The sequence below is a fragment of the Penicillium cinerascens genome, assembly GCF_028974065.1.
Source record: "Penicillium cinerascens strain IBT 15544 chromosome Unknown contig_24_segment0_segment0, whole genome shotgun sequence".
NCBI classification, from domain to species: Eukaryota; Fungi; Ascomycota; class Eurotiomycetes; order Eurotiales; family Aspergillaceae; genus Penicillium; species Penicillium cinerascens.
This window is the reverse complement of record NW_026695290.1, coordinates 3,094,710-3,118,620: the sequence shown is the minus strand read 5'-3', so window position 1 is coordinate 3,118,620 and position 23,911 is coordinate 3,094,710. Positions and strand designations below refer to the sequence as shown.

Genomic DNA, 23,911 nt, shown 5'->3' with positions numbered 1-23,911 from the left:
AGACCAAGAGGGTTCGTAAAGACCGTTAGATCAGTAGATAGGATGGTCGACAGCCGTCGCTCCATCGATAGAATCCTCTCCCGTCCTGAGATCAACCACAACCGACAGTCCGGTGAGTCAGGTGACTTTATAGAGCACACGACCGGCAGGTAAATTACAAGGAAATCTCTGCCTGGCAAAAATATCTCACCAACAATCCTGATCTCGCACGATATCTCACCTCTCTATTCAACAGTTCTCTCCAAGATCTGACGGGCGAGCCCTAGATCGTCGTTGTTCCCCACTCGGCTGGCGACTTATCGCGGGAACCAGACGCGCTGAAAGGCCTGCGCCCTCACCTGACTCCAACCTCTTTCTCCTCTTCCCCCATTCATCTGGTGCTTCGCTCCGATCCCCCTCCCCTTTCAGAAATACTTCAATCCGTGCCATTATGGGTCAGACCTTGTCGGAGCCGGTGGTTGAGAAGGTGAGTCGGCGAAATTTTCCAATTTGCCTGTTCCTTTGCCCCTCCCCACACTGCCAGGTGACGCCAGCCATGGCCGTTTTTCGTTGCCCTCGGCCACCCCCCATGTGCCCACATTAGCTATTCGGTGGGCCTGACAAGCGGTCGTATCGTCTCCGAGAGCACTTCTGAATGCTTTTGAAGTGGTATCGCGCTGCTGATCGCCGTTGCGGGGTCCGGCTGACTCTTGGAGGGGCTGAGGGACTGGGGCCCAAGAGGAGGCTATTCAGGCCATTCACACACCCTCCCTTGATTCGCACACCACCGAATCCTTCTATAACCGTTGCTGACGTGCTTTTCTTTTCTTTTGCTTTAGGTGTCGTCCGAAGGCGGAGATGACTGCTGTGTGTACGGCGTGTCGGCCATGCAGGGCTGGCGTATCAGCATGGAGGACGCCCACGCAGCCATACTGGACCTTCAAGCAAAGTACACGGGTAGCGACAACGGCAAACCGACAGATCCGGACCAGCGTCTAGCTTTCTTCGGTGTATACGACGGCCACGGAGGAGACAAGGTTGCTCTGTTCGCAGGCGAGAACCTCCACAAGATCGTGTCCAAGCAGGACTCTTTCGCCCGGGGTGATATTGAACAGGCTCTGAAGGACGGTTTCCTGGCCACCGACCGGGCTATTTTGGAAGGTTCGTAGGCTTCGAACTGAAACTCGAGGGATATCCCGTTCTGACAATCGTTCCGTGCAGACCCGAGATACGAAGAGGAGGTGTCTGGATGCACCGCCTCAACAGCGATCATCTCGAAGCACAAGATCTGGGTGGTACGTGATCAACCACTGCTACGAGAGGGAGAGAAATGGGGTTTGGGTTGGCTGACATTATTATAATAGGCGAACGCTGGTGATTCTCGATCAGTGCTGGGTGTCAAGGGCCGCGCGAAGCCGCTGTCATTTGATCACAAGCCCCAGAACGAGGGTCAGTCTTCAATTACTACGATTATGGGGTACTGCTAATTCCCGCACAGGCGAGAAGGCTCGCATTAGCGCTGCGGGCGGTTTCGTCGATTTCGGCCGTGTTAACGGTAACCTCGCTCTGTCCCGCGCCATCGGTGACTTTGAGTTCAAGAAGAGCCCTGAACTGTCACCCGAACAACAGATCGTGACTGCATACCCCGATGTGACGGTTCACGAGCTCACCGACGACGACGAATTCCTCGTTATTGCCTGTGACGGTACGACAAGTCTTTCGAACCATGGATTGCCTATGCTAATAACTATACAGGTATCTGGGACTGCCAATCCTCCCAAGCCGTGGTGGAGTTCGTGCGGAGAGGTATCGCCGCGAAGCAGGACCTTCATCAGATTTGCGAGAACATGATGGACAACTGCCTGGCCTCCAACAGCGAGACCGGTGGAGTCGGCTGTGACAACATGACGATGATTGTCATCGGCCTTCTCAACGGCAAGACCAAGGAGGAGTGGTACAACCAGGTTGCGGAGCGGGTTGCGAACGGAGACGGACCGTGTGCTCCGCCCGAGTACGGCAAGTCTCTCGAGGAACCCGAAGAAACTCCCTCGTCGTGCTGACGGTCAGATCTGTGCAGCCGAGTTCCGCGGCCCCGGGATCCGGAACCAATTTGAGGACAACCCGGATGACTATGACCTGGAGATGGAACGCTCGCGGGCTTTCAGCACGCGCTCGGGCCGGATCATCCTGTTGGGCGATGGTACCGAGGTCATCCCCGACCAGAATGAGGAGGAGCTGTTCGACCAGACCGAAGACCACCAGGTGCAGCCGACCGATCCCACCCGCAACTCTCGTGAGGACACCCCCGGTCCCCAGGGCAAGCAGGAGGCCACTTCTGCTCAAATATCCGAGTCCCCAGCCTCCACCGACGACAAAGACAAGGCGATGGCCTCGTAGTGTGCATTCTTTCTCGTCCTTTTGACTGCTTTCTTCCCCTTTCTTCTACTTCCCATCCCCATACTGTTTGCCTTGAGAACGACTCTTCCTACGTCCCCTTCCTCCTGAGTCTACGATCGATGTCCTCTTTTTTTCCTTTTTCGTTTCTCTACACGTTTATCTTCGGGCTTTCCCCCCATCCCCCCTGTTTCGAGTCCGTTCTATGCTCTCCCTTTGATGGAATATTTGTCACAGCTCGGAACACGAGGAGAGAAGAGAAAGAGTCTGGGCAGGAGGTCCTCACCCTGACCTCCGGGCCTTCATGAGCACCGTTTATCTGTCTATGCCCACCCACACGAGATACCGCAGAAAATGCCCTTGACGAACCATTTCAAACTATTCCAACCCCCGTCCCGTCCGTTGGATCTTGGACACAACCCCGAGCTCCACCGGTAGATGGTAGAGACGAGCCGGGATGCAGGCTGAACGGCGTACTTGGAGAATCCTTGTCGGTAGACGTTTTTTTCAGTGGAGTTCGGGGAAAGAGGCCACCGTGTCTCGTCTCTATACAGCGGTAATCAACGGATTCCAGGAACTGACCTCGGGAGTAAGCGTGAGTAGTGTAGGACCTGGGAGGGACGCGGGTATTACACCCCCATACCCATCAAGGTTGTGTCCACCGTAGCTCCCGACGCCCTAAAAATAAGCCTGGTACATGGCTGCGGATAGGCGTCATCACTCTCAACTACGTAGAAAAAATGTCTCGAAGGTCGTCTTGTAATCAGAGAGCGACAGCACTGGGATAATCTCTATCGCTTCTCTGGATTATCCTCCTCGTCTGGTCCTGAAATATCACTATGCCCATTTGATCGCCCTGTACTTAAATAGGCATAGTCGCTCGTCGCAGTGTTGTCGACGAGTCAGGCGAAATCGCGCCATCAATTGATTGAACTATCAATGGAAGTAACTACTTCAGCGCTTGCATGACATATGCAAGTCAATCGGGAGGACTACATCATAGGGAAATGACGAATCTCCATAATTGTGAGCCAATGCAAATAGGTGCGGACCTGTTTCAAGGAGCAGAGCATGTCATGCCAAGCGCAGCACCCCCACTCCGCGCCAAAAAGAAAATTACGCGGACCCCTAACCGGATGACTACGGGGACGCTTCTGGACAGCTTACTTCCTTCCCATCCTCATCGTCCTCCATCTCCATCACAATGTCGCCCTCATCCCCCCCCCCGGCAAGCGCAAGCGCAGCGCCTCCCATCTCCCGGTCCCCCAATCCACCACAACCGAGCTCCAGCCATCTTCACGCGACGCGTCTGCCGAAGAGGGCGAGGACTCCACTGGCCCAGCCAATGCCATCCCCAACAAATCGAAGAAACAGACCAACGAGAATGCGCCATCATCAAAGCGAGCTCGTAAGAGCTCCGGCGATGCTTCCACCGTCACCAACGGAGCCGGCCCCGTCCACAACGAGGATCCCGGCGAGCCCTCCGAGACCACCGTGGCCAGCAGCGACATTGAAAGTCGTCCCCGGAGCCGCCCCGGCTTGCACATCAAGCTCCCAGCGGACGAAGGCGAGCAGGACACCATGGCGCCGCCGCAGGTGGGTAAATTGCAGGACCCCGTTGGATACCACACCAACCCGCCGCCGACGGGGCGGTCGGTGCGAGTGTACGCTGATGGAGTGTTTGACCTGTTCCACCTTGGGTATGTATCCGGCCGATAAATCTTTCAAGTCGAGGACGACCTATTAATGCCACTCTAGACACATGAGACAGCTCGAACAGGCCAAAAAGGCCTTTGACGACGTGTACCTAATTGTCGGTGTGACCGGTGACGAGGAGACTCATATGCGCAAGGGCTTGACCGTCCTCAGCGGTGCGGAGCGTGCTGAGACTATCCGTCACTGCAAGTGGGTGGACGAGGTCATTCCCAACTGTCCCTGGGTTGTGACCCCGGAGTTCCTGTCCGAGCACCAAATCGACTACGTCGCTCACGACGACCTTCCCTACCAAGCTGCGGAGGGTGATGATATCTACGAGCCCATCAAGGCGCAGGGCAAGTTCCTTGTCACCCAGCGGACAGAGGGTGTCAGCACCACGGGCATCATTACTCGGTTTGTGACACCTCCCATCGCTATGGCGTATAATGGCATAAGCTAATACTCGTTCTATGTAGTATTGTCCGTGACTACGACCAGTACATCTCGCGGCAATTCAAGCGCGGTGCCTCTCGCCAGGAATTGAACGTGTCATGGTTGAAGAAGAACGAGCTGGAGATTAAGCGACATGTGGTGGAACTCCGCGACAACATCAAAAACAACTGGACGATGACGGGTCAGGAGTTGGGCCGTGAGCTGCGACAGATTTGGCAAAACAGCCGGCCCAACAGCCCGGCACCCAGCGCACGCAACAGCATGGATTGGGGTAGTGGCCGCGGGCCTTTGGCCAGCCCGACCGGCGGCAGCAAGTCGCATCTGTCCCGCGTGGAGGCGCTCAACTCACCGCGCCCCGAGAGCCCAATTGGCGGAGCGCGGAACGAGGACTTTGCCACCGGATACAGTCTGGGACTGATCGGAGGTGTTCGCGCATGGGTAAGCCCTCTTTTGTTTTTGTTTTCCATCTCTCTGATGACAATGAAACTAATCATTTCAGATGATGCGAAGCCGCCAATCCCTCCAGGAGCCGTTCAGCCATCCGCAATCTCCCGCGGACGAAGACGAGTCGGAGCTGACCAACGGCTTCGATGATGAAGTCCGCGGGCGAGTCGGCAAGGGCGTGTCGACTCTGTAGATAGGATCAGATGCCGCCTGCATTTCCCCCCTTCCAACCACTTGCATTCAATTCATGTCTTATACTTTTTCCGTTTCGGGCTTTTGAGTTCCCAAATTGCAGGCGATAATCTTTCGGGTGCCCGGCGTCTTATGTTACGGTTCACTGTTGCCCTAATACTCCGCAAATTGAACCTGCCCCGTCTTTTCCCGGTGGACGACGAGGTTGGTTGATTGCTGTTGAATGTTGATATGGCCGTTGGCTTAAAAATGGGAATGAAGACGGGGTTGGATCTGAATTATAGACTTCCGCTTGTATCTCTCGGGCAAATGGATTTAGAAGTGTTGTAGATACATACAAACGTCTACAAGGAACGGTCTCAATATCGAATGTAGTCAATGCTCTTTTGAATCTATCTCTAAATCTCATGCCAATGCAATCAATCAGTAGAAGAAAAGAAAAGAAAAGAAAAGAAAAGAAAAAGAAGAGAGAAAGAAGAAAGAAAAGAAAAGAAAAAGAAGAGAGAAAGAAGAAAGAAGAAAAAACATGGGTATCACAAGAAAGCAAAACATCAAGCCGTAATCATCAACCGCCCCTTCTTCCCCATCCCACCCTTCTCCTCCATCAACTCCTCATAAACCATCTCCAAATCCACCTCCAACCCTTGCACATCCCCCAACCCGACCCCAGCCTCACTGCACATAACAGTCCTCAACTGATCCCTCAGCACCGCCGCATCCCTAACCAACCCACCCTCAATAACGCCCTTCGCCGCCTCATCACACCGCGCCGTAACAGCCAAGTCAAACTCCTTCAACCCCCTAACATTCAACAGCGGCAACAACCACCTCTCCTTCAACACCAGCGGCAATCTCTGCCCGGCAACAACCACCGCTCCACCCCCAGTAACCGTCCCCGTGAAGCGCCCGAGATCAATACTCAACTTCAGCTCCGCCAGAGCAGGCAACGAGGCAACCCGCGCCCAGAACTGCGTCCACAACGCATCACTGTGCGTATGCGCATAGATAGACCCCTTGTGATCCAGCCCGGCCAAAGGCTGCCAGACAGGCATCCACTGGACAGTCAGTTTGCGGATCGCGCGCAGCGCACGCGGGGAGACGGAGTTGCTGAATGCGATGAACGTGTACAGATCATCGACGTCGAAGGTGGAGTTTCGGTACAGCACGTCTGCTGCTTCGGCGTAGATGGCTCGGCAAGTTCGCAGGAGAGCCGCGTTGCTGTTGCTGACGAGCTCGGGGAGTCGTTCGTGGGTGTGTGGGTAGAGGAGTCTGTCCGAGTGGCCTGGGACGCGGCCATCGTAGACGCGCCAGCGGGCCGGGGTGGTTGGACAACAGTGGCGGTGGTGGGTGAGTTCGGATTGCTGGTTTGGGGTTGGGCAGCGGACGTGGCGGAGTTTGTTCTTGATTGTTACGAGGTGGAGGGTGTCGGTGCCGAAGACGTAGGACCAGATCATTTGGCGGATTTCCGGCGGGAAGCGGGATAGGAGGGAGGAGTTGGTTTGCGGGTTGAGGTGCTCGGTGTAGGGGTCGACTGGGGTTGAGGAGGTGGCGTTGGGAGAGCAGATTGCGCGCGAGATGATGAGGTCGCGGACGGTTTCAGTCCAGCGGTGGTTGGTTGGGTAGTAGTGCCAGATTGAGTAGGGGTCGCGGACGACCCAGGTGTCGAAGTGGCGCATGTTGAAGTTTGTGGTCTTGTAGTGTATACGGTAGTGTAGTGTAGATGCAGTATAGATGCAGTCTAGGGGAGATGCGAGACGTAAATAATCAATTCATTCAATGAGATTTGCCAATTCCTCTCGAGATGACAGTTCGAGTAAGATCGGTGAAAATCTGGGGGGAGAATCCACTAAAAACCGGGGCCATCGCCGGCTTTTAAGGATCCACCGTGTATCAAGTTTCGTCGGCAGTGAACCTGAACTGCAAAAGAACCAATGACGAGCGTCGGGCGAACCCGGGGAGGCGTTGGGATCGCTGCAACCTTATGACGTCGAGCCGTGGACCGATGCGGCTTCGAGAGCAGGAGCAGTGTGCTCCGGATTCACTTCTGCGCGAGTTGATGCTAGTTGATGCAAGTTGATGAGATCGGGTCCGATGGTCTATGCTCTATATCGCAACCTATGACCGCTGTAGAAGCTGACCGGGGTGTCCTCTTCAAGACTAAAGTCAATGCATCTCCGCACGACTATCCTTGTAACTTGCCCTGCTCACGCCTCCTCGTCACCATCCTTGTATCGAGGTTGATCTTCTGCACATTCACGCTCGGGCTCAGGTTCAAGCTCAGGCCTAGGCCCCGATTTGTCTGACGGACTCTCCTGCATCACCGCCACGGAAATGGCACATGCCAGGATCAGCGCCGACCCCGCCCAACTCAACAACGACAACGTACTTCCCCAGACCACCTTATCGTAAAACAGAGCGAACAACACCTGCGTATAGACCATACTAGTTGCTCGAGAGCCTTGGCCCGCCTTGTCACCGACATCAGCCGGCGGCACGTACGACAACCCCGCCGTCAGCAAAAACTGCAGCAGGAAGCCGCAAACCCCCAGGCCCGTCAACAGAATCCATTCGGTCGGGGTACTGGGCAACCGGAACGGCACACCAGGCACAACCGCCATAGCCGTGAGACTAACGATCGTCGTCACGCTGGAGAAGTAAGTCACGGAAACGAGGGGATGCGCACGCCGACCAATCATCCGGATGGAAGTATATGCGCCGGCTCCACCGAGAACACCCACGAAGGCGACAATAGTCGCTAGAATATGGTGGTACGAGTCCGTACCGTCGATTTCATCGGGTGAGTTGCGATCGCGGAATGGGCGTGCGATCAACACAACCCCGACGAGGGAAACTATCCCGGCTAGTTGCTGACGACGGGAGAAGGTCTCACCGGGGATAAGCAATGAGCAGGCGTAGCAGGTCATGATTGGCACTAGGAAGGTCACGACAGTTGCCTCGGAGAGAGGAAGGTATTGGACGGAGTAGTAGAGCCCATAGACGCCCATGAAGCCGCTCATGGCGCGGGCAATGAGCAGGCCAAGGATGGGGCGCGTGCCTAGCGGAGAGGGCACTTTGGCATACCACATGTAGAGGTAGCTTGCTACAGCAGTGATGGACATGCGAGCGAAAAGGACCTGTTCCACGTCAGTGCTGTACAAGCTAAAACGGCTGGCCCAATCGAAACCATCCCAGCTTTCTCGAAGAATGCAGAACGCACCTGAAACGGATGCATGGAACTATACATCTCCAACACCTTCGTCATGACATTCATACTAGCACCGAACATCTGCGCTAGCAGCACGAGAAACATGCCCTTATTTCTCAACCAGAACATGGCCCACTTGCTGCGCGGCCGGACAGCCTCGTACCCCTCGTATTCATCTGCGGTGATGGGACGAGGCTCGTACTCCGCCAGCGGGTCATCGTGATAGGGCTCGATCGGCAGGGGTGCATCTGGATGTTCTGGAGACCGGATCCCAGTCTCATTGGAGCAGTGGGGTGGACACCCCGATCCTGGTTGGGATGACATCTGAGGGGGGTTTTCACTAGGGCTTGATGCCCGCGGGAGTCTATATATGGATGTAGAAGGGATAAGAAAGGGAATGATGCATGGGAGGTGTTTTGTTCGAGAGGATGTCGCTTGGTGAAAAATTATGATGCTCGAGTTCGGCGCATGACTGTGGAGCCGTTGGCCGCTAGCAGGTAACTAACATCTGACTTTGGTTTTTTGATTTTCCGGTTTTTCTTTCTATTTTTCTTTTTTGGATCTATGCGGGGGGGTTATGTATTTTGCTGCTTTATGCAGGTCACTTGGAACTTGTATAGTCGAGCTAGTATATGGACTATATCTGGGAGGTTCGTGGTCATGGTTCGGGCAGCCGACGGCCCACAAACTACCAACATCAACATCACCGTAGAGCCTCTGTTTCATGGTAGTCCCACTCACACTTTGCTAAAAGTATTCGTGGAAGGGTATTTTGATTCAGAGGGAACTGAGGATATCTCTTGGAGAGTTTATTATTATGGATGTCGCAATTCGACCTCGAGTCCGAGACATGTCGATCAAGATCCTGTTGGCTGTTCCTTGCCAGGTTTTCGTCCTCCGTGAGATGTTACTATCAAATAGCTCTATGAACTTGAAGGTTATCGTTGTCTCGATAGCTTGCTGGATCTGGAACGAAGTCCCTACGTTGTACTGCATAGACGTCGAACTAGTATACGAATTGGACATCATCCAGAAAGAAGTTTGGGAAAGACATCTGGAATAGAATAAGGTTCAGGAAGGTATATCTTAAACGATGTTTACAAAGATACCTATGTCGGTGTATTTAAAAAGCTCAGGCAACGGATCCACACAGCCTTCCATCTATACAAAAGTGAAAGTATCACCACCCTTCTCACGCATCATATTCCCCACGCGCGAGGTACCAACCACACGTTCCAGCTTCAGCGCGTCCCACTTGGAGAACAATGCGCGGACTCCACCCTCCGCCGCCTCAACTATAGCCGCCGGATCCAAACCCAGAAAACCGACGATTTCTTGGTAAAAGGTCGGGTTCTCTGGCAGACCGTACATAATCACGCGCTTCACACCCCGCAGCTGATACCGGCGGAAATGGTGCGCGCGCTCGGTGTACAGCAACACGGAGTGACGACCGCTCATGAAGTGGGAGCGGGCGCGAGAGATATCGCGGGGCTCGGTATACTCGGAGATGGCGCCGAAGGAGACGTTGGTAGTTTGAGCGGAGGTGGCGAAGTGGTTGCGCACGCGGACAAAGTCAAGATACGAGGGGACGAAGACCAAAGTGCCTGCGCTGTTTTTGTTTCGTCCAGTGATGCTTTTCACAAGGCTGGATAGGATGGTTGTGGTGAAGTGCTTGAATCTAGCGTCTGGGTCCTTCGCTGGGGAGAGGCTGTCGATTCGGGAGAAGGTCTGTTTCACCGAGACGGGGAGGGGGAGCTCGGTGATGGCGCCGGCGTAGGTTGGTGTGATTTTGACGCGGCCGGCGGTGTTTTGCATGTGTGTGGAGAAGAGGGAGTTGATCTCGGGGGTGATGTAGGATGCTAGCACGACGGTTTGTCGGACGTGGCGCGCTTGGTTGTCTAGGTACCAGTTGCGGACACGGCTGAAGTCGCAGCCGTGAGCTTCTTTGGGTTGCAGGTTGAAGTGCTGGAAGATGTATGTCATGTGGTCCCAATTCTGCATGAGAAGGGCATCGGCATGGTCCACGACCACGACTTCGATGGATGACAAAAAGTCATGATCGCGCTTTTTGGCACTATATAAGAGTTAGCAGGGATGCTATCAGGGTGGATCTAAAGGATACGAACTCAGCCTGATCCATGATTGTGCGCAGGCCAAGAGGACTGGCGAAGATAATGTCCGAGTTGTAGAATTGCGCAAAGTACTTGACCGTCTTGCGAGTAAACTTCAGTCCTAGTCGGAACATATCATCGTCGTTGCCACCAAACAGTTCACGGAAGTCCTCGGTCTTATTCTCAAACGATGCGTCTTCGCGGGCAGAAAAGGTATCTGTGAAGCGCTTCTTGTTCTCCTGTTGCTCGGCCTGGTAGATCCGCGAGATCGCATCGACCACCCGCACACATGCTTGCCGAGTTGGCAGAATGTACAGGATCTTGGGGCGGGTGAAACCCTGGTCACGGCATTCGATGTCGGTGTCGGGGTCTTTAGCCAGGCGTGCGTTGTTCTTAAGCACCTGGTCTCGGGTCTTGATAAGATGGTTAACGGCGTGGACAGCCATGATCTCCCTCATATCATCTGCAGATGAGGCTGTTCTATTGCCGAAAAGAACATCTTGATAGTCGAACACGTAGGGTGCGATTTGCTGGGCTGGGCCGGTAATTTTGGGGAGGAGCTCTGCGACACGGGGCTTCAACTTGTTTTTGAGCTGCAGGAATCGAACGTTAGTTTGGATCAGCTTTGAGACCAATATTTTGCGTACCTTGAGATTCGCCGTGCTCTTCATAGCCGGCAGGAAAGATGCCTTTTCTCCCACGTCGGGGATGCTATGCACCACCCGAAGACCTTCCACCTCCTTCTTGGACGAGATCCATTTGTTGGACGTAATCGACTCGATTCTCTTGGTAAGGTCTGAGCTCTCTGGAAGGTTGAAGTGCCTCTCGAAAGGACCGATGACATCGTCATCATCCTCTTCCTGAGCCTCCTCCTCGTCGTCCGACGGGGCCTGTTCCTGCAAGGCATCTTCGCCTTGATCTGAATCTTCCTCAACTGGAATGGTCGGAACGTCCTCCTTGGCGCCATTGGCAACCTTTCTCCTCTTGCGAGCGGGGCCTGTCGAGTCGGAGTTGGCGTGGAGAAGCTCGAGCAATTCATTGTAGGGACGGCCATTGTTCTCCTCCTCCTCGTCGCTACTTGAAGACCCCTCGTCCATCAGAGTCTCATCTCCCATGGTCTCATCGAGAGGGCTACCGGGCGCATCATCGCCGGAGGATTCCTCCGATCTGGGTGGGTTAGCTATACATCTCGAATTCTCATGGCGCACTCACTCAGCATCGTGCAACCGCGAAGAAGAAAAGTTGGGTCTTCTGGTAGTACCGCGCCTTCCTCCACGGCCTCTAGCACGAAAGCCACCTCGTCCTCGTGGGGGAGCCATTGTCGATGTTGAAGAAAAACTGACTTTTTTTTGGAGTTGAATTGAAGGTCCAAGTGCTTATCTTATCTTAGCGCGAAAATTCCCACACACAAAGAGAAACGGAACAATCAGACGGCGGCCTCCACTTTCAAGGAAAAATTGTCTCTCCGAGCTTTGCGTTGACTGAGTTTGGCCTTCCTTCAGACATCCTCTCAACCCACATTCACCATGGCCGACTCCTTCCTCCACCTCGCCCGTCCTTTGGGCCCCGTCTCCGTGGGCACCGCTCCCACCACGGCCCCTCTCAACGTGGTCATCCAGCCGCAGGTACGTATGCAGTATGGGGGTATGGAGGGGCACCAGCTAACCTCTCTCTCCTCAAGGCCGTCTTCTCCATCCTCGACCACTCGCTTCGCCGCAACGCCGACCAGGAACGTGTCATTGGAACTCTGCTTGGAACACGATCGGAAGATGGAAGTGAGGTCGAGGTGCGGTCCGCATTCGCCGTGGGCCACTCCGAGGCCGAGGACCAGGTCGAAGTCGACATGGAGTACCACAAGCAGATGCTGGCTTTGCACCTCAAGGCCAACCCGCGCGAGGTCCTCGTCGGCTGGTACGCCACTGCCTCCGAGCTGAACACCTTCTCCGCCTTGATCCAAAACTTCTACAGCGGCCAGGGCGACGGCACATGGCCGCACCCCGCCGTCCACTTGACTGTGTCCACTCAGCCCGGAAAGGACCTCGAGACTCGCGCCTACATTTCCGCCCCCGTTGGTGTCACCGCTGAGCGTGCTGCCGACAGCGCCGCTTTCATCCCCGTTCCCTACGAGCTCCGGTACGGCGAGGCCGACAAGAGCGGTCTTGAGGCCATTGCCAACGCCAAGGATACCGAGGAGCGCTCGACCAACATTGTCTCTGACGTTGAGTCTCTGGAGCGTGCGATTGAGGAGGTTATTTCTATGATCGATCGTGTGTCGCGTTATGTCGAGTCAGTTATCGATGAGGAGGCTCCCGCCTCGACCGCCATGGGCCAGTTCCTGCTGAACGCTCTTGCTCTTGCTCCCAAGGTTGAGCCCGCCGACATTGAGCGGGACTTGTACGTTTCCCTTTTCATCTTATCTGAAGGCACTGTGCTAATGCATTTGCAGCAACAACCACATCCAGGATGTCCTGGTCGTTTCCTACCTGGCCAACACCGTCCGCACACAGATGGAGCTGTCCAACCGGCTAGCAACCGCTCAGCTCACTCTGGGCGGCGGCGAGAGCGCTGGCGGCGAGGGCAACCAGCGCAACCAACGCGGCGGCAAGGGAGGCCGTCAGGGCAACCGTCCCCAGGACCGGGCTGCCACCGAGGAGGCCCGCGCATAGAGGGTGAGAAATGATGCATGTGACCTATTCCCGTGGAGCTACCAACCTACCCGTTGATGTTTCTTATGTCTCGTTTTCCATGTTCCGACAACTATTGGGTTCGTACTTGTTTGTTTCTATCTACTTCCTATTTTTTCCCTTTTCCTTTCCCCCTTACATGCGCACCCTCTCTTCCTTTGTCTCCTTCGAATACACCATCTATATCTGTTCTTCCTTATGGCTGCCCAGACAGCCTGGCCGGGAAAAAAAAAGCAATGTGGCGCATCGGAGTCGTATCTGGCTTTGTCCGGATAGAGTCAGCGTGGGGGTTGAGGCGATGGAGCACTGCAGAGATGACTGCAGAAGAGTCAGAACTGGGCTTGGACCCGGTTTCACGAAGTCGCATCTTATCTGGGCGCGGCGTTAGTTATGATGAAATGGACATAAAATTGTTAGACATGGTCGTCGGTAGGCGAGTGCAAAGTATTATAGTATTCTTGTAGTCGTAAGTTTGCTCACTTTCCCCCATCATAGCCTTCTGAACTAAAAAGACGTCATCTGTTTTAATCAATGAGCACATCTTCCAAGCCCTGCAGTACATATGTCTGAGAAACTCGTCTGCGCTGGTCGTCAAGGCCCCAAGCAGTACAATCCCGGTCTTTCATGACAAACACTCTAATATCAGGATATTCCGCATGTTTCCAGAAACATGACTTGATAGTAGATAATTTGCCGAGACATGTACAAAGAGCTTGGTATAGGCAGAGTATAAGCCTTCTTTCAAGCAGGGATACACACTGAAAGCACCCTTTGAAATGAAAGACTCGATTGTCTCAAGTGAAACTATAGTACTATCTGTCACACTGCTCTATTCTTTATATAAATAACACAAGTCCCTATCTTTTCAAGTCCTCCGTTTCCTCCATTCATTCTTCAAAGCCAAATACGCTACACTCTCGAGTGATTATACCTTCTTAGAATTAATTTGTATAAAAATCGACTCACAATGCCCAGTCCTCTCAAAGCCCGCCGTAATGGCCCGCCGATGAGTGGAGACGAATGGTTTAAATACACCAAGGAAGAGAAAGCCAGATTGAAGACACCAGAACAAGCAAAACTTGAGGAAATGGAAGAAGCCCGCCAGCAAAGTATGCTCAAGAAGATTGAACTGGTACCAGCAGAGCAAGAACAACAGCGCGAGCGATGGGCTGAATGGCTTACCCGATGGGTCTATTGCACAGAAGGTGCTCATCTAACCCTAACAGACATCCGTTACGCCCGCGTCTTCGCCGACAAGACCCATAGGAGCCAAGGCGCCGCAGAGAATTGCGCTACATTCATCCGGGATGACGAAGAGCTGGAACGAGCTATCGGACGTAAATTGAACGGAGTGCTTGAGGTCACATCCTCGAAAATTCCGTACTATGACTCGAAAATCGTGAAAGCTCTCGTGTCAGCTGGTATTGAGCCTCCCCCAACCACTGTGCTTACGATTGCTGAGTCGAAGTTTCTAGGTCCTGGTTCATTTGCTAAGCTTCAGCAGATGGAATTGTCCCATGCCGTCCATCTAGGCAGACAAGAATTATTGAATGCTTGCATTCGGTTCCTGAAGACTGAGGAGATACAACTGAAAGTTGAGATATACGCTGCAAAATATCCCACGGCTCAAGATCTCTCTTCTCGGCAGGCTGCTCGGCTATATAGTGATCTCAGTGCCCATCATCCGTTCTTCAAGTATGTGATCCGTTCTGTCTTTCCGCTTGCCAAAGCCCTTGTCGACACGTTCAGGTCCCTGAAGACTATTGACAAGTCCAGAAAGGAAGATAAGCCCCAATTGAAGGTTGAAGGTCTGGTGCCGGGCTTACTGAAAGAACTACAATCGATTTTCCCAGCTTGGAAGTATCTCACCGATCTCGGCCGACGAGTTGCTAGTGACGGTGGTCCGTTCAATCACACAGTCACCTTTGCCCACGTCCTGGTAGAACACAGCAGCGTCGAGCTCGTTGAGGAGTATCTACGACAAGGAGGAGATGTCAATGTCGGAGGACCGCGCTGGACACTCCTGCAAGCCGCCGTATCAATGCATACATACAACAGCAGAATGAACAAGATCGTGGACTTGCTTCTTGAACACGGCGCGTACGTTACATTGTCGAAGGCGGAGCATGGCTCTGCGCTCCGAACGGCAGCTATTTATGGGAAGTGGGTATTGTTGGAGAAGCTGCTTGTTTGGTGTCTATTTTCTGGGGCGTGGAAGATTGCAAATGATCTCAGATTTATCATGGATGTCATGGATGAGCAGGGGGGTATAAACCCGGGTGAGAACTTTTCTGATCTGCCTGCTCCTGAACGGATTGCTTTGTATGCCAAGAGGCAGGTTATTCGTATCATTGAAGATCAGATTCACAGGGATGAACAGGTGATCAAGAGGCATCCGTGATAGTGTTCTATCTTATGTTAAATAGGTGGTTGTCTAAAGTCTATTAATATATACTTGAATCCATATTTACTGCCAATTGGTACAGATCTTAACTTTTCAAGGATATCCATCCAGATATGTAGACATATAGATTCAAACCAAACAATAAACGCTCGGCTCAAAACCCATCCGAAAACAACCTAGAATCACGTCACATAGAAAAGTCCCAGTACAAAGTCTTCACCGACAATGCCAAATGTAGTGGGTGGGGGACCTTACGTTGTGGGACCAAAGTGCTTGGATCGGGGAGATATCCGACATCCCAGGGACCACAGCACGTCCCATCTGGGGACCCTCTGATTAATGATTAATAATCATAATAGTCATTAATCATTGCATCGAATCTAAAACTCAAAGCCGGGAGCATTCGGCCTCAACACCAATTCCATCATCGATTGGCCTTCACGAAACCTTCCCAAGCCGGGGTCCTCCGTAAACGGGGAAATAAAGTTGACCTCCAGCCCGCCGGGACCCTCGGGTACCGCCGATTTGCCCCGTTCTTGAATGGCATTCAACTTCTCGATCCCGTCCTCTCCAACTATTCCCGAGTTTCAATTATTCCCTCCTCCAGAATTTTACAAACGCAGGTATGGGGACAGGTGCGGAGATTCAACGGCCTTTAGGTCCACGAGCCCCACAAAGGGTCCAAAAGACGACATCCAGCCACTATAAAATGAAACCCAAGGCCTGTCAAGCCTGCTACACGCGGAAAAAGCGCTGCGTCGTTGCGCCAGCACAGTCTCGATGCACATATTGTTGCACGGAGGGTCAGGATTGTATGCCGAGGGAGCGTCAAGTTAGGTATTTGCCCGAAACTGAACAACCTGATGAATAGTAGGTAATTGACGTCGTGGTTAGAACTCAAACGCAAGGGCCGAGGCCTGGCTCCCCTCGTGGGTTGAATTTGCCGTTGCCTCATGGTATCGATCACGAAGTGCCCCGGTGGGCTGCAGTGTATTCTGCTTTTTCAGAGATATTGCGATTGATTCCACCTGAAGTGAATGGCGACGGTGAATACGACAGCGATGACAACACAAATGAACAACAAGATCAAAAAGACAACACGGCCGGGCGAGAAAATGAGTTGCCCTCGGATGCCGTCTCAGTAACGAATCCGACGAATAACGATGTGAGAATGCCTTACAATGAACACTTGGCTTCGGGGTTTTCTTTGGGTGAACTCGATGCTTTGCTTCGGTTTTAGATGCATAGGGAATGGCGCAGCAGTCACGACGTTGGGACTATATCGGATCTGAAAGGAATTATCGGAGACTTCTTGGGAATATCAAATTGTGAATTTTTAGGGGGCAACAAGCATGAAAGCGATGTCGGGATATTCTTCGCCCAAATTATATACACCTCCGGCAATGACCGAAGTCTGGAGAGCCAGCATCATGATCATAATTCAAGACAGGAGACCACTATTCTACCGCTGAAAACAACTAGTTTTCAATTGACGTTCTAAGATACAGTCGGACAAAGGAGAAGTTTTAAGGGCCTAGTTAGGCGGTCATGACTATCTGCCCGGGAGTTTTCAAAGACAAGTTCAGAAAGATACCCTGAAAAAAGAAAGTAAAAGATAGCGAAAGGCGTTTGAAAATGCAAAAATGGTGGTATTATCCACGGGTATTTTTAACTCGTTGGACATGTATCCCCGGAACTCCGGTACCATAAAAAGGGGTTGCAACCAACGCCGATGTAGCTTTTCCATCCGTATCCCGAATCCCAGATGCATAACGAATAAAAGGGAAGAAAAGGGAAACCGAGAAATCACCCGATAGTCTTCCTTTTCTTAGGCACCGACTCTTCAGTAGCATCCGAGCCCCTTCTATTAGCAGCGGCCCTCTTCCCCTTCCCTTTACCCTTCTTCCCAGTATTCGCACCAACAACCGAAGCCGCATCATCATCCTCAGGAGGAGGAGGAGGAGGAGCCCCCTTCTTCCCCGCATCCTTGGCAACCTGATCATCATTCTGATCAAAGGCCTTGCGCGCCTCCTTCAGCTCACGCTCCATGCGCAACAACTCCTGCACACGACCAAGCTTGTTCGGATCACGGCGCAGCGCGAAGCGGAAATCGTCGACTTTGATCTTCTGTCTGCGGGCGTGGTGTGCGACCTGCGCAGCACCGTGACATAGTTCTAGGATGAAGTCTGTGACAATTTCGTCGAGGACGCGGATTGTTTCGGGGAGTGGTTCGGCGGAGAAGGAGTGATGGGGAGCTGGATCGCCGTAGGCTAGCAGGAGGTGGCGCACTTTTCCTTTTGTTAGTATTGTTTGGAGAATTTGTACGGGGTAGATGGTAGCTTACTCTCAGGACCGAAGTTCATCTGGCCTTTGTGCCGTGCAGCACGGGCTCGGGGCTCGGCCATCTCGAATCTGACAGACTTTCGTCTTCTCGTGGAATTTGTTCTCGTGGGATTTGTACCCTCCGACGGTGACTCGACCGTTGGGTCGATCTTTGGCGGGACGTATGCGGATGTAAAGCCCGCGCGGAGAAGAGCTCGGTCTTCAGGACTGAAACCTCCAGGAGGTGCAGTTGGGTAACGATTTGGTCGGGAGTATGGGTATTGAAAGCCCTGTACTTGTGCGGGTTGGGCGAGCGTGTGGATAAGACCTGGGTCGTCAAGATTGAGACTCGAAGTAGGCGGCCGGGCCCGCGGTGCGTATGCGTGACCGAGAAGAGCTTGGTTCGGACTCGAACTGGCAGGAGGCGCAGAACGCGACGGAGTAGGATCACTAGAAGCCGGGTGCGGATTGACGGACCGCGTATCAAAGCCAGCTGCAGATGGAAGGCGACGAGGATCGGGAACGAGGGTTGGAGGTCGCTGCGCTCGCGGAGATGATTGAGGCCGGAGCCACGGCTGGTCCGTGCGTTTAGCGGACATGGCGGGCAGAAACACGAGTTGACTCGTTGCTCTTGCACCTCTTCGCTGCGCCTGCATTCGTCTCTTTCTGGGGCGTGAGGAACTGCGATTCAAGATGGTGAGTCGAAGATGCTTTGCAGATGAAAGTGCAGGTGTATGGAGGGGGCGAGGTCGAAGCTGTTTAGGCTGCGCACCTGAGCATACTGTGTACTTTCGGAGACCGCGACATGATCACTAACAAAGAGACACACCTAGTCGGCCCTTTTCAACTTCCAATCACTGTTGCTGGTGATCCTCCTGGTCATCTGTACGAGCACGTATGCACACTCGATCATGCCCGGAATCATGGACCGCAACCAGAACGGGTAGGTTCCTGAGCTTGACTCGCGGAGGTGCTGAACTGACGAGAACAGGGTATTTGGGATATTCTGGAAGTGTGCGCGAGTGGGAGAACGGCTCAGTCCATATGTCAGCATATGCTGTTTCCTGATGGCAGTAAGTCTTCCCCGGGAGCTACCCCTCGTTCATGGACGAAGAGTACTAACAGCTTGCTTGCTTGCTTTGCAGGTCTCTATCTTCTTCGGTGGTTGAGTAATTATCTCACGTTACCTCCAGCTCAAAGACAAGATGAGAATGGGAGAGAGGAGGGAGAGGGCAGGCAGAGAAGCTCAGGTCTGCCAACAAAGGGCAAAGCCGGTGTTACGGATCGGACTTCAGTTATTAACAGCAAGATACTTCAAGCGCATGAGAAACTTCATAATGATTCGATGTATAGTACATGAGAGCCAAATCTACACAAATGGCAACCAACGCTTCCTTTCCGGCACCAGGCCCATGCCATGCAAAATTCTATAAACACAAAAGTACAAGGGTATCCATCACAGTTTGGGCTCACTTGAGTGCGAGCTTCTGTAATCCGCGATCAATCGGCGCTGTTTTCGCTTTTTCGTCCTCGGGGATGCTATACTCGGGCTCCGGCTCCGGCTCCGGCGTTACCCGCTGAGAGCTTTCCTGGGTGACTCTTTCATCCAGTTCGTCGATGGCAACCCAGAGACGCTCCGGATCACGGAGGTAGCGCAAGCTCCTCATCGTGTAGGCATTCATGGAGAAGCCCTGCTCTTCCATTTCCTTGATGGCGGCCGCAGCCTCCGGCACATTCTGCGCGTTGACGTGGCCACTGATGATGGTGTTCCAAGTGGAATCGTCATACTTGACTTGATGTTTGGCCATCATCTCCTTGATTTTCTGTGCGGCTTGGGTTTGCCGATGGTAGATGAAGGCGCTCAGCAAGATGGTCCAGGTGCGCACACTGGGCTTCGCATGGATCATGGCCTCTCCAGTGGAGCTGTTTACCGGAAGTTTAGGAGGATGAAGCATGTCTTCCACCAGGCGTACGCATAACCGCAGTGAGCGAGGATTATCACGCATAGCAACGAGGAACTCATTGTAAGTGTGGTCGGTCTCCGCGAGAGGAGCGATAGATGGGTGACCCTGCTTCACCAATTCACGGAATCGGTTGTAAATGCGCTGCACAGTTGTGAGACGGTTCTGGCAGCGGAAAAAGGTTGCGATCATAATGTACAGAGCGATGGGAGAAGGCGGGGTATTAGAGCCTCCTGGTCGAGGCGTATATTGAGGCGGGATGATGAAGAGGTCTTTCAAGGGGGTGATGTCGTGTAAGGTGTTGTACATATCAAGCATAGAGTAAAAGACTCCTGAGGGGTCTGCGTCCACATCCATATGCTTGGCGGTGAAAACGTAGTGGGAATGGAAGATCTTGTTGGCGATGAATGGGTTGCTGCGGAGTCCATCCTCTGCCTCGACTTCATGGATCAGACTGTCAACTCGGCCCCGGTCCCCACGTTTGACTGCTTCGTTTAAAAGAGTCAAGTAGGTGTAAGAGTCGAAGTCGTAGGCGTGACTCTTCATGAATTGAAGCATGTCGGCACCAAGTTGCGAGTCGCCAGTCTTGTAAGCATTGGACAGTACAAGGTTCATCATATCCCGGTCAGGCCGAACGCCCATCTTCAGAAGTCGTGGGAGAATCTTGAAATTGCGTCCATTGTCGCCTTCCTCCACACCGTCGAGAGTCAACAGCTTGCAGCAATGCCGGAGGACTCCCTGGGAGTTCAATGTAAATTCGGGGTTTTTGAGGATGGGAATGTACTCGAGAGCTTTGAGTGCATTATCCACATCTTCAAATTCCGTGAACCGCCACATGAAACACAGGGCAGTCTCTGCTGTCATCTCAACAGATCTTCCTTTTGCCATATTAAGGGCCGAGGTCACGTCTTCATGGCTAGCTCGTCGAATATAAAGTCGGACACCCCTTTGCGGCACAGAAATAATGGGCCAATCCTTCGGGTTCAAACAAGACTCGACCAGCGATTCGTAGGTGTGAGTACTGCTCTTCCAATCCTTCAGCCAATCTGCATAGTAAAAGTTGTCGATGTACAGGAGGCAGTCGGCAACCATGGTGAAGTCCGGCTTCTCTGTGCCCTCCGTTGTAACAACCAGGAATTCCAGAAAAAGTTTTGGATCATTCTGCAGCAGCCAAAAGGCCAAGCGCTGCCAGGCACTGGCCTTGTCACGCCGTGTCATGGCCTGCCAGGCGTCCCGAAAGCTTCCAGAACAGTCCGCCTGGATCTTTTCAAGCAGTGCTTGTCCCTCCTCCTTCAGTGCCGGTATAACGGCTTCATTTTGTACCGCACGCTGGTAGTGCTTTGCTTTGTAGATCTCCTCATAAGCCGACTTCCATTGAACGAGACCCAGCTCTCGCGTGTAGAGCGAGTTGCTCTTGATGACTGTCGCCAGGTATGTTGCTTTCGAGCTTAAAAATCGGTCTGTTGATTCAATTTGGGCATTGAGCCGGCGGAGCACGGAGGGCGCGAATCTGATGTTATGGCCTTCTGCCTGCATGATTGCGCGGACCCTCTTCAGCGTCAGTGGCGGAGTGGTGTGCTTTCGTGGACGACCTTTTTGCTGCTGTGAAGAGGCTGCATTGCCCGACTGCTCGTTTCCTGTCTGGCCTGATTCCTCGGCGGTTCTTTGACGGTTGCCGAAGTCGGAACTTTCTAACGGCTCGTCGCTGGCAGTCGGTTGTAATCGCGAGGGTGCCGTGAAATCGTGCGCTTCGCTGCCAGGCTCTCTAACCGAGGTCGCATAGCTCGAGACATCTTGGAGTCGGTATCCAGTGTTCGACGGTCCCGACCTCCGAGGCCAGCGGCCGGGGTTCCTACATTGTGCCGGCGAGAGCCCGTTAAGGCGGGAACGGACGAGCTGGTGCGGACACAATGACATTCAGAGACCCGCGATCGGACGCATGAGGAGAAAGGAGGAAAAGGCGTGGTTTGTTGTCCGAGAAATCAAGAGGAGGATAATCCGAAAGATGGAAAGCCGCCCGATTTTGCTGTGGCTGGTGTGTGGCGCACCCCATCATCGGTTCCAACATCGTCTTGCAACAACCTTTCTCAACGAGCGGACTTTGGGGATATTCAAGGTCGCGCTCGTCATTCTCTCTCCAGAGAGCTTTCAATCTCCTTTATCTCTCACACGCCCTCATCCGCTCTACTCGGAACCATGTCGTCCAACCACGCCTCTCTGGATGCGGCATCCACCGACCGCAAAGCCCGCCTCGCAAAGCTCGCAGCTCTGAAGCGCAAGCAGCCCGAACCCGAGACAGAAGCCGGCGGCGACGAGGAATTACCTGATGCCGACGACGTGACCACAAAATACATCTCCGGCCGCAACTACGACCCGGAGACTCGCGGACCGAAATTGGGATTTGAACAAGGTCCGCAAGAAGGAAAAGTGACGGTGGAAGCCCAGGCCGCCGAAATCGAAGAGGCAGTGAAGGAACAAGCACAGAAAGAAGAGGACGATGCACCCATTGATCTGTTCAAGCTACAACCGAAGAAACCCAACTGGGATTTGCGGCGCGATCTGGACGAGAAACTCAAGATCCTCAACGTGCGGACGGAGAATGCGATTGCCCGGCTGGTGCGACAGCGGATAGAGAATGCGCAGCGTGCAGCCAAGGAGAAAGGAGCTTCTAATGGTCAAGGCGAGGAAGTGGGTATTGAAGGAGACGCACTGGTGGAGGGAATCCATATGCGCGAGCAGGAGGGAGCCCAGGACGAGGAAACGATTTGATATGATACCCTTTATTTCGAGGATGGCGGGAATTTCTAACAACTATTCTGCTGCTATTGTACTTTTTATTTCATGTCCATCTGCACTTTGCAGCCATAAAAAGAGGCGTTGGAGAGGTCTTGCGCATTGGGATTGCACATTGGGATGTATGGAATGCTATTAATACAATTGTTCTCAATGGAACGTGAATTTGGCCCCCGTGTAGTTTCCCCCAGGATCCAAAGCCTGCGCCGATGATTTTCCTTCCAGTATACCAAATTAAAATCCTTTTCCACTGCCCTCTACCGTCCATGATTCATCGCTTGGGTCAAGGCAAGTCTCTTGCTAAACGGACTTAGGCTTCGCTCTCGAGGCGGATCAGGCTGCGCTCTGTGGTCCTGCCTGGAGCGTCCCGAGGGATGTGTGTAACCCGGAGGACTCTCTCTGTCTCGGTAAGACCGTCTTCCAGGACGGTCATGGGTGGTCTCTGGGGGAGTCATGGAGCGCCTCTCCTTAGCAATTCGGCTCTTGTCGATGCTGCGACTGCGACTGCGCCGGACGCTTCGGCGATGTCCGGAATCACGGTGTCTTCCTCGTTCCTCGGGGCTGCTTTCCCGACGACGTCGGCGGATATTCCTGTCCTCGGTCCACTCCCTTGATCTTGAGCGCTGTCTTGCGCCCGAAGAATAGGACGAAGCAGACTGAGAAGCATCACTGTATCTTCTTTTGCGGGACTTGGGAGGTGGTGACACAGAGATGGCTTGGCGACCATTGCTCTGTGAGCCGTGCTTGCTACGACGGTCCGGCGACGCAGAGGCAGATCGATTGGTAGAAATTGTGGAAACCGAGTTGGTGGAATGGGATGACAATGATCTTGTCCGTTTGGGAGAGCGTCCTTGGCGGTCTGTCATATCCTCTCTATCAAGGTCTCTTTTCCTGCCTCGTTCTTCGTCTCGTTTTGCAAGTATGTCATCCGCCACGCCGTTTCTGTAATCTTCAGTTAGAATCCATATCTCCAGACAGATACGTTTAGCCAGTGAAAACAGCAGGAGAGGGACTTACGACCGAGTCAGGTCACTGGGAACCTCTGTCGAGAGCTTAGGCATCAGCCGCGGGTTCTGCAGCTGTTGAGTTCGCGACGGTCTAGAGGTATATGGGCGCTCCTGCGCCGGTGCCTGGCACTCATAACTATAGTGTCGTAAACTGAGGTCAACATAGCGCTCAATGGGAAGGGATTCCGGGAACACATATCTCTTTTCAAGCACTTCTGGCATAAAGTGGTCGCCGATGCCTTAGATGGGCCTCGGAGCCCGGGGGCA

General features: G+C 53.2%; 12 protein-coding genes across 12 annotated transcripts; 6 read left to right on the top strand and 6 right to left on the bottom strand.

Moving 5' to 3' along the window:
• Positions 1–430: 430 nt before the first annotated feature.
• N7498_004284 (PP2C family serine/threonine-protein phosphatase) lies at positions 431–2,376 on the top strand (the record flags this gene model as incomplete). Its single annotated transcript, XM_058451346.1, has 7 exons — positions 431–466; positions 819–1,140; positions 1,201–1,274; positions 1,344–1,428; positions 1,478–1,684; positions 1,735–1,995; positions 2,057–2,376. 7 exons carry the CDS (start codon positions 431–433, stop codon positions 2,374–2,376), a joined length of 1,305 nt encoding a protein of 434 aa, XP_058310808.1.
• A 1,004-nt stretch (positions 2,377–3,380) lies between these two features.
• On the top strand, positions 3,381–5,158 carry N7498_004283 (choline-phosphate cytidylyltransferase; the record flags this gene model as incomplete). Its single annotated transcript, XM_058451345.1, has 5 exons — positions 3,381–3,399; positions 3,536–4,073; positions 4,132–4,482; positions 4,545–4,959; positions 5,021–5,158. The coding sequence occupies 5 exons, from the start codon at positions 3,381–3,383 to the stop codon at positions 5,156–5,158; spliced, it is 1,461 nt and encodes a 486-aa protein (XP_058310807.1).
• Positions 5,159–5,708: 550 nt separating this feature from the next.
• N7498_004282 (uncharacterized protein) lies at positions 5,709–6,833 on the bottom strand (the record flags this gene model as incomplete). Its single annotated transcript, XM_058451344.1, has 1 exon — positions 5,709–6,833. The coding sequence occupies one exon, from the start codon at positions 6,831–6,833 to the stop codon at positions 5,709–5,711; it is 1,125 nt and encodes a 374-aa protein (XP_058310806.1).
• Positions 6,834–7,361: 528 nt separating this feature from the next.
• N7498_004281 (DMT family transporter) lies at positions 7,362–8,686 on the bottom strand (the record flags this gene model as incomplete). Its single annotated transcript, XM_058451343.1, has 2 exons — positions 7,362–8,291; positions 8,375–8,686. The coding sequence occupies 2 exons, from the start codon at positions 8,684–8,686 to the stop codon at positions 7,362–7,364; spliced, it is 1,242 nt and encodes a 413-aa protein (XP_058310805.1).
• An 837-nt stretch (positions 8,687–9,523) lies between these two features.
• On the bottom strand, positions 9,524–11,792 carry N7498_004280 (UTP25 family protein; the record flags this gene model as incomplete). The annotated part of the gene is made up of 4 exons (XM_058451342.1): positions 9,524–10,436; positions 10,489–11,066; positions 11,121–11,640; positions 11,686–11,792. The coding sequence occupies 4 exons, from the start codon at positions 11,790–11,792 to the stop codon at positions 9,524–9,526; spliced, it is 2,118 nt and encodes a 705-aa protein (XP_058310804.1).
• A 207-nt stretch (positions 11,793–11,999) lies between these two features.
• N7498_004279 (eukaryotic translation initiation factor 3 subunit F) lies at positions 12,000–13,139 on the top strand (the record flags this gene model as incomplete). Its single annotated transcript, XM_058451341.1, has 3 exons — positions 12,000–12,098; positions 12,155–12,867; positions 12,920–13,139. 3 exons carry the CDS (start codon positions 12,000–12,002, stop codon positions 13,137–13,139), a joined length of 1,032 nt encoding a protein of 343 aa, XP_058310803.1.
• A 985-nt stretch (positions 13,140–14,124) lies between these two features.
• On the top strand, positions 14,125–15,558 carry N7498_004278 (uncharacterized protein; the record flags this gene model as incomplete). Its single annotated transcript, XM_058451340.1, has 1 exon — positions 14,125–15,558. The coding sequence occupies one exon, from the start codon at positions 14,125–14,127 to the stop codon at positions 15,556–15,558; it is 1,434 nt and encodes a 477-aa protein (XP_058310802.1).
• Positions 15,559–17,367: 1,809 nt separating this feature from the next.
• Positions 17,368–18,482, bottom strand: N7498_004277 (putative transcription initiation factor TFIID subunit 13; the record flags this gene model as incomplete). The annotated part of the gene is made up of 2 exons (XM_058451339.1): positions 17,368–17,849; positions 17,906–18,482. The coding sequence occupies 2 exons, from the start codon at positions 18,480–18,482 to the stop codon at positions 17,368–17,370; spliced, it is 1,059 nt and encodes a 352-aa protein (XP_058310801.1).
• A 94-nt stretch (positions 18,483–18,576) lies between these two features.
• N7498_004276 (protein kish) lies at positions 18,577–19,094 on the top strand (the record flags this gene model as incomplete). The annotated part of the gene is made up of 4 exons (XM_058451338.1): positions 18,577–18,579; positions 18,717–18,826; positions 18,875–18,956; positions 19,029–19,094. 4 exons carry the CDS (start codon positions 18,577–18,579, stop codon positions 19,050–19,052), a joined length of 219 nt encoding a protein of 72 aa, XP_058310800.1. The 3' UTR covers positions 19,053–19,094.
• Positions 19,095–19,352: 258 nt separating this feature from the next.
• On the bottom strand, positions 19,353–21,761 carry N7498_004275 (pentatricopeptide repeat protein; the record flags this gene model as incomplete). The annotated part of the gene is made up of 1 exon (XM_058451337.1): positions 19,353–21,761. One exon carries the CDS (start codon positions 21,759–21,761, stop codon positions 19,353–19,355), a length of 2,409 nt encoding a protein of 802 aa, XP_058310799.1.
• Positions 21,762–22,040: 279 nt separating this feature from the next.
• Positions 22,041–22,613, top strand: N7498_004274 (CCDC12/cwf18 family protein; the record flags this gene model as incomplete). The annotated part of the gene is made up of 1 exon (XM_058451336.1): positions 22,041–22,613. One exon carries the CDS (start codon positions 22,041–22,043, stop codon positions 22,611–22,613), a length of 573 nt encoding a protein of 190 aa, XP_058310798.1.
• Positions 22,614–22,894: 281 nt separating this feature from the next.
• Positions 22,895–23,866, bottom strand: N7498_004273 (zinc finger CCHC-type containing 10; the record flags this gene model as incomplete). Its single annotated transcript, XM_058451335.1, has 2 exons — positions 22,895–23,579; positions 23,655–23,866. The coding sequence occupies 2 exons, from the start codon at positions 23,864–23,866 to the stop codon at positions 22,895–22,897; spliced, it is 897 nt and encodes a 298-aa protein (XP_058310797.1).
• Between the last annotated feature and the right edge of the window lie 45 nt (positions 23,867–23,911).